General features: G+C 45.6%; 1 protein-coding gene and 1 long non-coding RNA gene across 3 annotated transcripts in view; one reads left to right on the plus strand and one right to left on the minus strand.

The window, feature by feature from the left end:
* LOC122549564 (bone morphogenetic protein 2) overlaps positions 1-18,219 on the plus strand; it is an 85,824-nt gene that overhangs the window by 38,853 nt on the left and 28,752 nt on the right. Inside the window, exon 4 of one of the 2 annotated variants that reach the window (XM_087988721.1) lies at positions 11,465-11,947. In XM_087988721.1, the coding sequence (XP_087844847.1) occupies positions 11,629-11,947 (319 nt within the window). In that variant the 5' untranslated portion in view covers positions 11,465-11,628. Of the gene's footprint in view, positions 1-4,332; positions 4,502-11,464; positions 11,948-18,219 lie in introns of those variants that run through there. The other variant, XM_087988725.1, reaches the window with a different exon arrangement.
* The window catches only part of LOC148152156 (uncharacterized), a 142,178-nt gene continuing 128,119 nt past the window's right edge, over positions 4,161-18,219 (minus strand). The window contains exons 3-4 of the long non-coding RNA XR_015757592.1: positions 11,124-11,171; positions 4,161-4,968 (exon numbers count right to left, since the gene is read on the minus strand). This is a non-coding gene — a long non-coding RNA (uncharacterized LOC148152156). The remainder of the gene's footprint in view (positions 4,969-11,123; positions 11,172-18,219) is intronic.

The raw sequence follows: 18,219 nt of genomic DNA on the forward strand, positions 1-18,219 counted from the left end.
ACTTGAAAGGACAGTATGTGGGATGGGGGATGGGAGGACATGACAACAAGCTAAAAGAAAGAAATGGTTCACAATTTGAAGGTGTTGAACTCAATATTAAGTCTAGAAGGCTGTAAAGTGCCGGGTCTGAAGATGAGATGTTGTTCCTCCAGTTTGCACTGTGATTCACTGGAACACTGCAGCATGCCGAGGACAGACATGTGGGCATGTGAGCAGGATGCTGTGTTAAAATGACCGGCTACGGGAATGTCAGGGTCATGTTTGCACACAGACTGGAGGTGTTCTGCAAAGTGGTCACCCAGTCTGCGTTTGGTTTCTCCAGTGTACAGTAGGCCACACTAGGTGCAGGTGAAATGCTGCTTCACCTGGAAAGACGGTTTAGGACCTTGGATGATGAATAGGGAGGAGGTGAAGGGGTCAGGCCTGCACTTTCTGCAATTACAGGGGAAGGTGCTGTGGATGGGTGGTGGGGTGGGGGGGGGGGGTGGGGGGGATGGGTTGGGGGGGTGGAGGGTGACTTTCTGCTGGAGTTGTCTGAAATGGTAGAGAATGATCCTTTGAGTGCGGAAGCTGGTGGGTTGAAAAGTGTGGGCAAGGGGAACCCGATCACACTGTTGCTGGTCAGGGAAGGGGCAGGGCAGAAGCATGGGTTAGATCGGATGCAGTTGAGGGCCCTGACAACCACAATGGGTGGGAAACCGTGATTATGGAGGAAGCAAGGCATGTCAGCAGCATTCTCTTCAGCTTGGCTGAACCTTTATTCCCACAACTCTTTTATTTGGTACATTGACAACTGCTTCAATGCCACATGAAGCTCCCGCCAAAACCTTGAAAACTTCATTCACTTTACCTCCAATTTCCACCCCTCTATAACTTTCACACCATCCATTTCTGACACTTCCTTTCCTTTCCTTGACCTCTCTGTCCAGGGAATAAACTGTCTACTGCCATCTACTACAAAGCCACTGACTCCCATAGCTCCCACACCCCACATCCTGTAAGGACTTCATCCCATTCTCCCAGTTCCTTTACCTACATCGTATCTGTTCAGATGAAGCAACCTTCCAAAACACCGCTGCTGACGTGGCTTGCTTCTTCCATAACTGTAGTTTCCCATCCACAGTGGTTGACAGGGCCCTCAACTGCATCTGCTCTATCACCCATGCTTCTGCCCCTGCCTCTTCCCTGACCAAACAGCATGAACAGGTCCCCCTTGTCCTCATGTTTCATCCCACAAGCCTCTGCAATCAAGGATCATTCTACGGCATTTCAGAAAACTCCAGCAGAATGCCACCATCAAACAGATCTTCCCCTCACTTCCCCTGCCTGCATTTCACAGGGATTGTTCCCACTGGGACATTCTAGTACATTCCACAACCACCAACCCCACCCCGCCCTCCCCCTCCCCCCATGACACCTTCCCATGTAACTGCAGAATGTGCAACACTTGCACCTTTGAATCCTCCCTGCTCACCATCCAAGGGTGTAAACAGTCTTTCCAGTCATTTCACCTGTACCTCCTCCAAAATTGTGTATTGTGTTCGTTGCACCCAGCGTGACCTACTCTACCTTGAAGAAATCAAATGTAGACTGGGTGACTGCTTTGTGGAACACCTCCGGTCTGTGTGCAAACAGGACCCTGACCTTCCCATAGCTGGTCATTTTAACACAGTGTCCTGCTCACATGCCCACAAGTCTATCCAGGTTTGCTGCAATGTTCCAGTGTTCCAGGAACAACATCTCAACTTCAACGCACTTTACAGTCTTGTCAACTTAATATTGAGTTCAAAACCTTTAAATTATGAACAATTTCTTTCCTTTCTTTTAGCTTGTTATCATGGCTTCCCCTCACCCAATCCCACTTGCTGTCCTTTCACGTCTGGCAGGAGACACACATTATTGTTCTGTCATTCTCACATTCTGATCAGTTAATGTAAAGTACTAGCATCTTTTCTTCGCCAGCACCCTACATCCATTACCCTCCACCTGAAAACAGCATAAATGCTGTCCCTCCACACTTCACTTCAGGTCTGGACTTGAAATGTTAGCTTGCTCTCTCTCCACAATGTTCAAAAATGACACCAATATTTTGATGTAGGATTGAAATCTGTTCTGGAAGGCAGATGTCCTGATTTCTTGGGGCAACAAACTCTCCAGATTATACTGACACTGGTGGATTGAAGCCACTGAAGAGCTTAGCTCCCAATAAATCATTGCAATGGCAAAAAGAAGTTCATTGACCTCACCAGAGGTATTAAGATAAGAATATTGGGCTGGATTTCCTGAGAGGTGGCCATCCCATGCATATTGCTACTCAGCAACTTCTTATCAGATTCCAATAGGTCAACTTCAGAACTGTACTTTAAATCTGATAAGTCTCTCATTCTACTTGATTGTTGGGGGAAGACAAACCCTTTTTCATACTGTATTCTGTGGCTTAAAGGTCCAGTGTCACAAGCAGCGACTTTGTCAGCTCCTGGGAAAGGATAAGTAAAGCTATGTGTGAGTTTAGGCTGCCCGGAGGGTAGTATGCCAGGTAGTAGGGATTGGGTACTAAGTAAGTTAGGTGCCAGTGTATGAGGGTGGTGTGCCAGAGTGCAAGGTGACAATGGGGCTAGGTGAATCATGGAGTGTTTATGGTAGGCTTATGGTAAGGCAGGAAACATTGGGTTTGGCGGGTGTGGGTGGGAGGAAGACTGTGTCCCACACTGACTAATGTCCTGGGAGGGGGTTGCTGTTGGTCTGAGTCCTGTAGGATGGTGGCAATGTCAGGTCCCAGGGTTGGTAGGGGGAGAGGGCAATATTGTTTTGGATTTGGAGGTCTTAGAGTCATAGAGACATAGAGATATACAGCACAGAAACTGACCCTTTGGTCCAACTCATCTTTGTTGACCAGATAACCTAAATTAATCTAGTCCCATTTGCCAGCACTTGGCCCATATCCCTCCAAACCCTTTCTATTCATATACCTGTCCAGATACCTTTTAAATGTATCTGTGTGTGTGTGTGTGCACGCGTGTGTGTCTGTGTGTAGGAATGTGTGTGTGTGTGTACGTGCACACGTGTGTGTCTGTGTGTAGGAGTGTGTGTGTGTGTGTATGTGTGTGTGTGCGCGCCTCCACCGCTTCCATAAGACCATAAGAAATAGGAGTGGAAGTAAGACCATTCAGCCCATCGAGTCCACTCCGCTATTCAATCGTGGCTGATGGGCATTTCAACGCTACTTACCCGTTCTCAACTGGGAGGGAACACAGCCCCAATTATACCTCCCCCAAATGCCTTACACATATCCCAGACTTCCATACTTGCACTACCCTTTGCGTGAAAACTTTACCCTTTAGGTCCCTTTTAAATCTTTCCTCTCTGACCCTAAACCTATGCTGTCTAGTTCTGGACTCCCTCAACTCAGGGAAAAGACCTTGCCTATTTACCCTATCCATGCCCCTCATGATTTTATAAACCTCTGTAAGGTCATCCCTCAGCCTCCGACATTCCAGGGAAAACAGACCCAGCCTATTCAGACTCTCCCTGTAGATCAAACCCTCCAACACTGGAAACATCCTTGTAAGTCTTTTCTAAACCCTTTCAATTTTCACAACATCCTTCGTATAGGAGTCTTGGAGTGTGATAGTTCCCTGATGGCCAGGGGTTGTTGTCAGGTCCCAGGGGATGTTGAGCATAGAGAGGTGTGTAAAGTCATGGTCTGGGATATATGTAAGGCGTTTTGGGGAGGTATAATTGGGGCTGTGTTCCCTCCCAGTTGGAGAACACTTCAGTGGCCCGGGACATTTGACCTCGGACCTTCGGGTGACCATCCTTCAAGGTGGACTTCGGGACAGACAGCAGCGAAAAGTGGTTGAGGAGAGACTGATTACTAAGTTCATTACCCATAGGGAGGGCCTCAACCGGGACCCTGGGTTCATGTCACACTACAGGTGACCCCACAGCACTATACACACTCTCACTCACACATACAGGTTTGTGGGGTGAATTTGTACTTGCACAGTTACATTGTACTTTGCTCAAAAACTGCATGTAAGATTCTGTTAATTCATTTTTTAGATTAGAATCAGTCTAAACATTATGGCACAGACAGCAGCACAGAGGGGTGCTAATAACCAATACATTGTCTGGGCTGACACCAATTGTTAAAGTTCACTTGAGAATGTAACTTTTAAAACAAAAAGTTTTGCGATTTACATATGAAAGAAGTCAAACTATCATGGTCATTATTAACAAACAATCAAGGTATTTTTCAAAGTATAATTTCAGTTACATCACACTATAAACTTTTGCTATAAATTCTGTGTCTTACAATCTTATTCTCCACAGCCACCTGATGAAGGAGCAGCACTCCGAAAGCTAGTGCTTTCAATTAAACCTGTTGGACTATACCCTGGTGTTGTGAGATTTGTACAGATTCAATCAATAAGCACATTGATCTGGACCCAATATACCGGCTACTGCAGCGGACAGCTGGAACTGACAACCGGAAGCGGCAGGTACAAATCACTATAAACGCCGGAGGAAGCATCACAGAAGTGCTTCACAGGAGGCTTCCAAGCACTGAGGATGTCACCTAGACAGGGGACGAAACGTCTGCAACACAAATTCCCAGCTCGGCGAACAGAACCACAACAACGAACACCCGAGCTACAAACCTTCTCCCAAAATTTGTAACTTCATATCTCCATGCCTCGTTTCATGGCATTTATTTAATCAAGCCAGGAACATTCCCGATATACCTCACAGAACAGTCGTTAATACATTCCTTTCTTTCTCATCAAACTTGAGTGAATATAACCTGCTCTGGAGGCTGCACCTGAATGAGGCAAATCCAGCCTGCATATTCCAAGGGTGGTTTTCAGGAGAGGTTCTCCAAATCATCTGTCGTATCTTAGTCTGAAGAGTCAGGAGAAACATGGGAAGGCAGCAAAAAATGCAGTGAAAGTACAAATCTGCTCTTTCCTGTAAAATAAAATGCATGGTCATTGAGGACAGGTAAAGTATCTTCAATATGATGAGTGACAATGCTAGAGAGTCATTGTGCAAACTTTCTTCAAATATTTATTCATTTATCCTCCTTTTAACCTTCCTACCTCTTTTTCACTCTACACTGTTTGACAAACTGCAACAACCACTCCTTCTGCTTTGCCTTCATATTAAAAGCTAATCCCTGTCCCTCTTTTTTTTATTTCAGGTGCTCAAAATTTAGATCCCTCTGTCACTTCAGGAAGAGAAGGTACGGCTGCAGGAAGAGGCATGGTGACAGGATGTAGCAAGGGCCAGCTCATTGACTGTGAACTCTCAAGAGATGCAACCTCTGCACTTGTAGCTAAAGCAGAGACAGGCTGCAGTGGAGTTTTGTCTACTGGTCAGGGAGCCAGTAGCTGCCAATACACTGAGGAGCTCCTGCACAGGGATAGGGACCTCCACAGTCATTGTGGGAGCTGGAGATGGGGTCACTGGCAGAGGGACTGAGGAACATCTGTCCATGCTAAGAAGCACCTTAAGCAAAGCTTCCTGATTAGGAAGTTCAAATCCCTCTTCCCTTGTAGGACACACTTACCCCTTTCTGCTCACTGGAGGACAATGAGAATCTGAGCCTGCTGTGTTGAACTCGTGGACAAAATGATGGCATGCAGGTCTGTGCCATCTTCACATCCGTTATCTGGTCAGATTCTCCATGAGGATCGCCAATCTTTTGATGAAGGGAACCATGTGCACACACATCTGAGATATAGCAGAACTCATTTCCTAGGTGGTCTCCTCTACTTTCTTCATCTAGTGATTCAATGTTTTTTGTAGCTCGACCCACACGTTCCCCTACCTCTTGCTGCAGTTCTGATAGGTGACATGTTGCTGACTCCAGAGGCACAACAGTAGCTTGGGGTTCGGAAAGGGCAAGGCCACCAGCAATCAGTGGTTTCAGCTGTCGGAGACTCCATTGGCTCACAGGACAGCCGAGTAATGTACTCATCAGCTTTCAATGCTGAATCTGTTTGTGATCACATAATATCACACTCTGACTTGAGAGAATCTGCAATGGATCCCTCCTCCTCAGAGGTTGTCTGATGGACCTTGACCTCTAGAGCTCAGATTTCTTTGAGATCTCTAAGACTTGGGTGAACACAAACATTTGGGGGTAAGAACTGCCCATCTCGAATTCCAACATTTCCTGCTGTGAAGCTCTGTATACCCTGTGGTGGGCACATGAACATTATGTCATATGTGTTGTCCAAATATACTCTCATGTCCCTGCACTCATTCACTCAGTCTCTTGGGTCAACAATGCTGTCTCACTATCAGCTATCATGCGATTGTTCTATGAGCCAACCAATTCCAGGGTCTTTCCTCTTATGCACACTTTAAAGTACAAATGTCTGGGATGTCACCATCAATCTTGGCTTGTTCCTCATTATCACGGGCCAATTATTCCTGCAGGCAGAAGGAGGAACACTGTCCAATTTTCCCACAAAGACTAGCACAGGCCTTTGAGGAGAGCTACATGAAGGATTTAGTCTGCCATAATAAAGGAGGTCATTGATCTGTTTGTTGCACTGAACTCAGGTTCAGTTTTGATTCCCATATCTGACAAGCTTCTCTGTGATCTTCAACCAATCTTGCTTGGTCAGGAAGGTTGACCTCTTCTTGTAGCCCATTGGGACAAGGAACTCCAGGAGCCCATCACTAAACTGTGAGGCCACCCTGTATCTTTCCTCTAACATAGCAGCCGCCGAGTTTGCTTCTCGGATCTTCACTTGGGGTAATAGGGTACCCATGAGGCTTCTCTCTGCAGTGCTGAACCATTAAATGCTGGCATCGTTTTAAAGATGGAGCCAGCACTTGCCTTTCAGCCAGATAATGTTGCCATTAGCACTTCAATATCCTCTCTTGCTTGTCACAGTACCCATGCTGTTAATTTAGGGCTTGAGGTGTTATTGCAGTTGACTAGCCACGTTTCTTTCAATCAAAAGCATCATCCACTTCTGATACTTGACCTGTACAGTACAAATCTGTTCAACATCAACTATATGCTCAATGCTTGTCTTAACATTCTGATATAAAAGAATTTAAAATTTCAATATTTTACTTTGACTTCATCATAACTGCTAGATGATGACATAGTCATTAATGGTGGTCCTTAAACGTGAGACCAACCTCCTATCCAATTCTACCTTTTTTGTTTCTTTTTGTAATGCTAAGTCATATTGAATGAATAATTTAGAAATAAATTGGAAAAATGACCAAGGCATTCTAAAGTGACTCAAAATAATTAAATCCTAGTTCATTTGGTATTCATTTCAGGTTGCTTAAATATAGAAAAAGGATGGAATTTATGACAAATTAACAATCATTGTGAGGGAAACATGGATGACTGGGAACGAGTAGTATCTTAAAACAGGCTAACACTACACATTGTAAAAGAACAGTGAATTGATAAGCTCAGACCGAAGTGACATACTTTAAAGCAATGTAAAATGATGGAGCTAATCAGGAGTAAAAATCCTGCCAGACCAACTTTCTTATCTGTTCTGAGGAAATAATATCCCAAATGGACTCTGGAAAGAAAAACAGAAGTTCTGATAGCATCTGTGGAGAGAGAAACAGAGTTAATTTTTCGAGTCCATGTGACTTATCTTCAGAACTCAACTGTAATGTAGTCTACCTGGGCCTCCAAAAGATACTTGACAAAGTTTTACATTCATTGGGAATTCTGGGTAAAACATTAGAATGGATACAAAATAAAAAACGAAGAAAAAAGTTATTTGTAATTAGAACAGCTCTGTAACAAAAGTTGCTGCACAAACTACGGAGAGAAAGCAGAGTTAATGTTTCGAGTCCAGTGACTCTTCTTCAGAACTGATAGTAGCAAAGAAAAGGTGGTGTTGAAGAGACAAGGTGGGTTGGAAAAGGAGTAAGCAGTAGGTGGAGATGGAGCCCAGAGAGAGAGAGAATGACAGTTAGGTAGACAAAGGGATGGGTGATAGTAAGCCAGAGAGAAAGAAAAGCTGATAGTAGATACTATAACTAGGTCAAAATACATTAGCTGCACTAAAGCAGCTCAAGTCATAACAGTGCCTGGTTATGAGGATGGATAAAGGACATAGTTGAAGGTGCTCAGGTTCTGAAATTATTTGAACATAACATTGAGCCCTGAAGATTGCAGGGTGCCCAAGCAGAAAATGAGATGTCGTTCTTCCAGCTTACGTTGAGCCTCAGTGGAAAACTGCAGCAGGCGTGAAACAGGGATGTTGGCCAAGGAACATGGTGGTGTGTTGTTGTGACACACAACCGGAAGGTCAGAGTCATTTTTTATGAATAGAATGGTCTGATGATGAAGGACTTCAGTTACACTGATGGATTGGAATTGTTCTTTTTAAAGATGAGACGGTTGAGATGAGATTTGATAGAGATGTTCAAAATGATAAGGGATTTGGTCAGGGAGAAACTGGTCCTATTGGCAGAAAAATCACAAGTCAAACAACATTGATTTAAGGTGAATAGTGAAACAATCAAACGTGATATGAGAATTTTTTTTATGCAACATGTGGTTAGAATCTAAAATACACTGCCTGAGAGTATGGTGGAGACAGACTCAATCATGGCTTTCAAAAGAGAAATAGATGATTGTCTGAAGACAAAATAAAATCGGGGTACAGCAAAAATGGCAAGTAGGTAGGACGAGGTGTCTTAATGCTGCAGTGAACTGGCATAGACTTGATGATCTTCCTCATGTGCTTCCTCTGGTGCTGTAACCTTTCTGTGATTCATTAAATTGTGGCAGTTAGTCAGGGGGACACAGATTCAAACTGTAAATGGTATAAAGAGGAACCTCGATTATCTGAATACCAGTTATCCGAAAATCAGACTATCTGAAGGAGATCTTGAGCTCTTGACAGAAACATTACATCCAACACTGGTTGTTTACAGTGATTAAAAGTGCTGCTGAGAACAGTCCTGGACTGATGGGAGCACAGGCACCATCTCTAAATGACTTAAGTCCCACCCTCTCTCTCTCTCTCTATTCCCATAATTTCCCTGGAGTTCTACAGAGGCGTGTACCCAAACCCCCCCTTACCCCAGATAATCTCTCCAACATTGTCCTGTACAGGGCAAAGGTGGAACCTGTCAAAAAGTTGCAGTAAAAAGTTGTGTGTGTGTGCACTATTTGGAGATTCACCCCCCCCCCCTCCCCCCCCACCAAAAGGCAGCAGCAGCAGCTGTCTTGTTGGTGTCCAGTCCGGCTGCTCCGGAAAGGGGGCGGGGCAGACGGGGGTGGGCAAAGGGGCAGGTGGGGGGTGGTGTTGTACAGGGTATGGGGTGTGGGCGGTGTGGCAGTGTTGGACGGGGTTGGGGGTGGGCAGGGGGGCAGTGTTGGATGGGGTTGGGGTGCGCGTGGGGGACAGTGTTGGATGGGTTTGGGGCGACAGGGTTGGATGGGTTGGGGGTACATGAGCTGGGACAGGGTTGGATGGGATTGAGGGCCAGCGGGGGGGGGGCTGTGTTGGACGGGGTTGGGGAAGGCGGGGGCTCGCATGCGCTGTAATGCTGCCTTATCTCCTGAACAGGAGGCAGACTTTACAGAAAACTCCGAGCCCCAGAGGAAAGGCATTGAATCGATTAACCAAATAATCAATTATCTGAATGAAATAGTGCCCGCCCATCTTTTTCAGATAATCGAGGTTCCTCTGTATACAGAACTGATATCAAGAGGCTTTTCAGACATAAAGAAATCAACATGAACAATAAGCTTCTGGCTAGGGCAGTGGATATGAATGTTCAGACCTTTTAAAGAGGTGATTAATGGAATCCCTACAGCATGGAAGCAGGCCATTCAACCCTCCAAAGAGTATCCTACCCAGAACAACCCCATCCCTGCAACCCCCATTTCCCAGGCTAATCCATTTCGCCTACACATCCCTGGATGCTATGGTAATTTAGTATGGCTAATCCACCTAACCTGCAAAATACTGGACTGTGGAAGGAAACTAGAGCATCCGTATGAAACCCACGCAGACACAGGGAGAATGTGCAAGCTCCACATGGACAGTTGACAAGGGTGGAATTGAACCCAGATCCCTAGTGCTGTGAGACAGCAGTGCTAATGACTGAGCCACCATGCCACCTTAATTGGGCATCACTTGTAGAGTAAGGTTTTACTGGATGAGTCATCTAACATGGGTTGAAAAAACTTTCACATCCATATTTATTTTGTGATTTATGGTACGCACTGATTAGAATTTAATTGTGGTGTCAGTCTGTTAAACCTTCCAGATGCTTCACAAACTGAAGCGTTGAAACGATTCCAGTCTGTGCTTCTATAACTGCATACAATTTGACTTTGTTTCCTCACATGGACAGGAATGGGGGCTCATAGCTACTGACAGCTTAGAAAATAACTTTAATGCTGTGAAACTGGTCTTCATACCATAAGAATTATACATTAATGGTCCAATCAAATTGATTTGTTTCTGTATTCCAGGATTTCAATAAAGGATTTTACTACAGCTGTGGCAGCAGCTGCTGGATTAGTAAAACAGGAAGCCCAAATAGAAAAAAAAAGCACAGAACAGTGGATGCTGGATATTTGAAAAGAAAGCAGAAATTGCTAGAGAAACTCAGCAGATCTGGCAGTAGCTGTGGCAAGGGAAGTATTAGAATTTTGGGTCCAGTGACCCTTCTTCAGTCCAAACAGAAAATGTTCTTGCTTTGCCTTATTTCCAGAGAGAATAAAACCTCCCTCTGCATAAAGTACCATCAGAAGAACCTGTTGGGATTTGCAGGCAGCCATCCACAGAGAGACCACCCAGACCCCTAACTCACTGCATACTCTGCAAACTCTCTCTGGACACAAACTGAACAGCTCCAACTTCATAACATTGATAGGCCCAGAGCGAAGCTTGGGCAAAGAACACTCTCCCATAAACAAAATCACATTGTTCCTGAGCCAACATTTCAGTTATCGGGCGCCAATACCCTGGGCGGGAGCATGTGGAGAATGCAGACCAGATGGATATAGCTGAGCTGACCACCTGAATTAACAGTGGCACCTGAACACCTTACTTGGTTGCGATTGTGGAAACACAGACCAAACCATGAAGCACTTAATAATTTCTTACCTGATTAGAAACATCCTGGAGTTACTTGATTTCCAGTAGGGCTTTGACCTGGTTAGGGAATTTGACATTAGAAGTTTGGTTAGAGTCTCTGCTTCTATAATCATACAAAGGAGCAGTCAGATCCCCTGTTGTGTACTTAAATCAGAAATCCTCCCAACAGCCCCATCCACATCTTGATACACTGTTACTTTTTTGTTGTAATCAAACCTGTTGAATAATTTTGTCGTTTTGTGAGAGTTTTATTGCCATTATTTATTATGTTTAATCGCAGCCTTTTAGAATTCTAAATAACTTCACACCTGCTATGGGTGTGCTATTAATAAAATCTCTGTTGTTTAAAGGAAAAGGAATAAACAAAAGACGATGGCGCACAGGGTCAACTTTAGACACACAATATAAACCCACGCACCCGGACTGGAACGAATAGCTGCAAGAGAAAGCGTCCAGTCGCATCATTACTTCCTGGTGCAGGACCTGCCAGGAATTTTGACGGCAAGCTCACAGCATGGAACTGTACCGCTATTATTCCATGTATGTTTCCATTTATTTGGCGCTAACATGCTCCAGGAGCAGCGAGATGAAAAATCAATCCGGTCTGAGGTGGAGAGACGAGAAACAAATCCGGATTGAAACGATCAAGAAGGCAGTCATGGAACAACTGGGGATGTTGAGACCACCTATTTCGGAAAGAAATATTTCGGGAACACAGGAGAAAAAAATGCAGAAACTTTACCTACAGCGTGTGAGGCAATTCGATCAAAATATTGGCTTGACCAACAAGGACGCAATCAGAATGAGTTCTGTCAACATCTTTATGGAGAAGGGTAAGCACATTAATGGTGTGTATATTAGCATGGAATTTGATTCAATCGTAGCCAATGTATCGTGGTATCATTTTAGCCACACACTGTAAATATCCACTAACCCGAACTCTTGTTTTTCCTGTTAGAATTAAACGTTTTGGCTCCAACGTTGAGCATAAATTTTGAAACACATATCGACTTTTAAGGAAATAAATTTGAGAAAATTAATGCTGTTAAATTTGATATCACCTTAGTTGTCTTCTCTCTGTCACGTGGATGAGTTATGGGAGTTCGTTTTCCAGGTTCCCCCTGCTCGCGGCTGAATTCTAACTGGGCAGATTGTCCTAAAGTGAAACCGCCCCAACTTGAACACTGGGATTGTGGGCTCCTTTTCTGAGAGTTAGTGTTTGTGTGAAGGCACGCATGCAGCTATTTCAGGACAATTTTTGGGACTCAGGGGCCCCCACTTGCTGGTAGTGGAATTGGCTCATCTATTTCTACACCTGTATTTAGGATTACTGTACATAACATATACAGCACGGGAGCAACTAGTCCTTGCCAATGTTCTTGTTCCATTCTCCCCACTTTTTAGAATCTAATTCTACTAAACATTCCTTTCACCCCCAAACGTATACCGAGCTTCTCCTTAACTGCATTTATACTATTGACTTCCCTCTGTCCCTATTGAAGGAAGTTGCAAATTCTCAGCGCATTTTGGGTAAAGACACTTCTTCTGAATTTCATGTCAAAATACTTAGTAATGATCTTGTATTGGTGATGTCTATTATGTTCTTTCCCACAAGATGAAGCATTCTATTTATATTCACTTTATCAAAATATTTTATAATATTAAAAACCACTCAGCCTTTTATCCAAGAAAAAACAGAGCCAACCTATCAACCCTTTCCTGCTATATACACACAGGTCTCTCTGATGTTATCCTTATAAATCTTCTCTGAACCTTTTCTGTGCCTCTGTGTCCCTTTTTATAATACAGTAAGCAGAGCTGCACACAGTACTCTTTTTAAGTGCGGTAAGGTAAAATTAATGCAGGCTTTGTGTAACATTCCCTTTTTGTTTCAATTTTAATCCTATAGAAATAAAGCTTAATTTTTACTTTACATTTTTATGGTCTTGCTAACTTGTGTTGCAACATTTAGCGATTGGCATGCTTGAACTCTTGAGTTCCCCTACCTGACCTCGACTCGCAGGTTCCATGTAATAAATAACTTCACTATTCTTCCTATCAAAATGTACTAGCTCATATTTGTCTGCATTGACCTTCATTTGGCAACTATTTGTCCATTTGGCAAATTTATTCATATCTCTAACTTGTCACAGTCCTCTTCAGTATTAACTTTCCCACTAACATCATTTCATCCAGAAATTTAGAAATTGTATTTTTGATTTCAAATCATTAATATAAATTGAGAACAGAAGTGATTCCAGTCCAGTTCCACATGGAACACAGCTTTCCACCTTCTGCCACGCTGACTAACAACACTTCACAGCAACCCTCTCTGCATTCAGTCATGAAACTAATTAGCAACCTATTCTGCCTCCTGCCCCAAACTCTAAATTCTCTAAATTTTTCATTAATCTTTTATGGGCACCTTATCAAAGATCTTTTGAAAATTTGGATAAATTGCATATATTGATTTGATTTATTATTGTCACATGTACCTAGGTACAGCGAAAAGTTTTGTTTTGTGTGCAGTACAGACAGATCATATCATTTAAAGGACATAAGGGTAATAGAACAGAGCGAGGAATACAATGTTATGGCTGCAGAGAAGGTGCACAAGGAGCGAGATCACATTAAATTTAAAATTTGAGAGTTCCATTCAGAAGTCTAATAACAACGGGGAAGAAGCTGTTCATGAATCTCTTGGTACGTGTGTTTAAGCTTTTGTATCTTCTGCTCAATGGAAGAGGTTGGAAGAGATTATAACCAGGGTATGAGGGGTCTTTGATGATGTTGGCTGCCTTTCCAAGGCAGCAAGAAGTATAGATGGAGTCAATGGATGGAAGGTTGGCTTGCATAATAGACTGGGCTGTGTTCACAACTCTGTTATTTCTTATGGTCCAGGGCAGGCCAGTTGCCATAACAAGCTGCAATGCATCCAGATTAATACCTATTCTCATGATAACCTCTGCAAAAATTCAATAAGTTGCTGAAGCAAGATTTTCCATTTAGATATCCATGCCAACTATTCATTATATTTTTTACTTATAGATGTTTGTACTATTTTCATTGGTACGAATTTCATTTCTTTTAAAATATGAAAATATAATCCATGGACAAGGGGTTTTGATCATAGAGGGTTTGGTGCATCCCACATTTATTTAAATGCATTTACCTCATTACTCATCAAGAAACTTGACACCATCCAGATATAGCAGCCACTGAAATGGCACCTCATCTGCAAGCATTTACTCTCTTCATCATTGACACGTGCAATGTGTACTATTTATGAAATAAAAACCAAAAGAACAGTGGATGCTGGAAATCAGAAACACAAACAGAAATTGCTGGAAAATCTCAGCAGGTCTGCGACATCTGGGGAGAGAAATCAGTGTTAATGTTTGGGTCGAAAGCTCTTTCCTCAGAACTCCCTTGGATTTCCTTTTCCTAACTGTTATGTGTTTATTTATTCATGTGTTCCATTTGTTATTTCCTTTTAGTGGAATATGTTTTCATTATATTTTGTTGAATTCCATTTTAAATATTTTCCAAGGGGAGACTGGGCGCCTCCTAGCAGAGCGCTTTAGGGAACATCTCCGAGACACCCGCACCAATCAACCAAACCGCCCCGTGGCCCAACATTTCAACTCCCCCTCCCACTCTGCTGAGGACATGGAGGTCCTGGGCCTCCTTCACCGCCGCTCCCTCACCACCAGACGCCTGGAGGAAGAACGCCTCATCTTCCGCCTCGGAACACTTCAACCCCAGGGCATCAATGTGGACTTCAACAGCTTCCTCATTTCCCCTTCCCCCACCTCATCCTAGTTTCAAACTTTCAGCTCCGCACTGTCCCCTTGACTTGTCCGGTTGTCCGACCTGCCTATCTCCTTTTCCACATATCCACTCCACCCTCTCCTCCCTGATCTATCACCTTCATCTCCTCCCCCACTCACCTATTGTACTCTATGCTACTTTCTCCCCACCCTCCTCTAGCTTATCTCTCCACGCTTCAGGCTCTCTGCCTTTATTCCTGATGAGGGGCTTTTGCCTGAAACGTCGATTTTGCTGCTCGTCGGATGCTGCCTGAATAGCTGTGCTCTTCCAGTACCACTGATCCAGAATCTGGTTTCCAGCATCTGCAGTCATTGTTTTTACCTCGTTGATTTTAACCCTACTGCGAATCCTCTTGCAAGGATGCCAGCCTTGAAGAAGTTTTCCTCCTCTCTCTACAAGAATCTCAGGGAGTCCCTCTCCCACTGCAACTCCCAGGTCATTTCCTCTGCCCTGAAGCTCTTCAACCATGTTGTGAAACAAACTCGGTACCACAGCCACATTTCCTTCCTCAGTGTATGCCTCCGTAACCAACTCATCCCACACGGACTCCGGACCACCTTTAAACCAGCAGAGTTCGGACCCGAACAGGACAAACAGTACAGACTACAGATTCAAAAACACCAGCAACAGTTCTCCTTCAAGATCCTCCGCTCCACGCTTGCAGCAATGCGCCGGCACCTAACCTCTCTACAGTCTGCCCTGTCTCAGCTGAGGGCCACACTCTCCCAGAATTGCAAAGCACCAACTCTGTACTACATCCTCAGGAGAATTCATACTCTCAACAAACAGTATTTCAATTCCATCTCAAACATCAAAAACTGTAAGTACAACAAACTTTTATCCACCCACCTCCATAACCAGTGCTCCTCAAACATTCCAGAAGATTCCCCTGGCCTCGGAAACGCCATTAGCCATGCGGCTGATGCAGCTACCACCCCCACGCTGATTGGTGATGTCACTTCTGCCCCCATCATGGCCACTCCCACAGCCACTTCCAGCCCTCACATCATCGCCGATGCCACACGCTCAGTGACTTCCGCCACCCCTACTGCCATGTCTGCCACCACTTCCGACCCCACCAGCGCCACTCACCTGCATTCTGCTGACACGCCCCCAACAGACTCCACTGTCACTATCCCCACCCCCCCAGAATCCCAAGGGGAACACTACCCTGCTCATGCCTCCACCCCCATTACCCCCACCATCACACCCACTCCAGGTACTGGCTCCGACCCCACTCCCAGCTCCACACCCACACCAGATCCCAGTTCCCAGCCCTGCCGAGTTTTCACCATCCCTCCAAACCTCCCACTCACTGAGGACGAACGATCAGTCCTCAGCAAAGGACTCACCTTCATCCCCCTCCGTCCACGCATCAATGAATTTAATACACGCCGTGACATCGAACACTTCTTCCGTCGCCTCCACCTCCGAGCTCACATTCACAATCAGGACTCCTGCCCACCTTCCGAGGACCCCTTCGCCCACCTCCAACACACTGCATCCACCTGGACACCCCGCTCTGGCCTATTACCTGCCCTCGACCTCTTCATTTCCAACTGCTGCCGGGACATTAACCGCCTCAACCTGTCGACCCCCCCTCCCCCACTCCAACCTCTCACCCTCACAATGCGTAGCCCTCCAATCCCTCTGCTCTAATCCCAACCTCACCATTAAGCCAGCGGAGAAAGGGGGCGCACTGACCTCAACACCGCTGAAGCCAAACGCCAACTCGAGGACACCTCTTCCTACTGACCCCTCGACCATGACCCCACCCCCCCATCACCAAACCATCATCCCCCAGACCATACAGACCATCACCTCAGGAGATCTCCCACCCACAGCTTCCAACCTCATAGTCCGGGAACCCCGCACTGCTCGGTTCTACCTCCTTCCCAAGATCCACAAGCCTGACCACCCTGGCCGACCCATTGTCTCAGCATGCTCCTGCCCCACTGAACTCATCTCTACCTACCTCGACACTGTCCTATCCCCCCTAGTTCAGGAACTCCCCACATATATTCGAGACACCACCCACGCCCTCCACCTCCTCCAAGACTTCCGTTTCCCCGGCCCCCAACGCCTCATCTTCACCATGGATATCCAATCCCTCTACACCTCCATCCGCCATGACCAGGGCCTCTAAGCCCTCCGTAATTTCCTCTCCAGACGTCCCCAACAGTACCCCTCCACCGACACTCTCATTCGTTTGGCCGAATTGGTCCTCACCCTTAATTTCTCCTTTGAATCCTCCCACTTCCTCCAGACCAAAGGGGTAGCCATGGGCACACGTATGGGCCCCAGCTATGCCTGTCTCTTTGTTGGCTACGTAGAACAGTTGATCTTCCGTAATTACACCGGCACCACTCCCCACCTCTTCCTCCGCTACATTGATGACTGCATTGGCGCCACCTCGTGCTCCCGCGAGGAGGTTGAGCAATTCATCAACTTCACCAACATATTCCACCCTGACCTTAAATTTACCTCGACCATCTCTGACACCTCCCTCCCCTTCCTGGACCTCTCCATCTCCATTAGTGACGACCGACTTGACACTGACATTTTTTACAAACCCACCGACTCCCACAGCTACCTGGATTACACCTCTTCCCACCCTATCTCTTGCAAAAATGCCATCCCGTATTCCCAATTCCTCCGCCTCCGCCGTATCTGCTCCCAGGAGGACCAGTTCCACTATATAACACACCAGATGGCCTCCTTTAGAGACCGCAATTTCCCTTCCCACGTGGTTAAAGATGCCCTCCAACGCATCTCGTCCACATCCCGCACCTCCGCCCTCAGACCCCACCCCTCCAACCGTAACAAGGACAGAACGCCCCTGGGGCTCACCTTCCACCCTACAAACCTCCGCATAAACCAAATCATTCGCCGACATTTCCGCCACCTCCAAAAAGACCAGGGATATATTTCCCTCCCCATCCCTTTCCGCCTTCCGCAAAGACCGTTCCCTCCGTGACTACCTGGTCACGTCCACGCCCCCCTACGACCCACCCTCCCATCCTGGCACTTTCCCCTGCCACCGCAGGAACTGTAAAACCTGTGCCCACACCTCCTCCCTCACTTCTATCCAAGGCCCTAAAGGAGCCTTCCACATCCATCAAAGTTTTACCTGCACATCCACTAATATCATTTTTTGTATCCGTTGCTCCCGATGCGGTCTCCTCTACATTGGGGAGACTGGGCGCCTCCTAGCAGAGCGCTTTAGGGAACATCTCCGAGACACCCGCACCAATCAACCAAACCGCCCCGTGGC

This window comes from Chiloscyllium plagiosum, unplaced genomic scaffold, assembly GCF_037043375.1.
Source record: "Chiloscyllium plagiosum isolate Xiang-an unplaced genomic scaffold, Cpla_swu_hap1 HiC_scaffold_1, whole genome shotgun sequence".
Taxonomy (NCBI): domain Eukaryota; kingdom Metazoa; phylum Chordata; class Chondrichthyes; order Orectolobiformes; family Hemiscylliidae; genus Chiloscyllium; species Chiloscyllium plagiosum.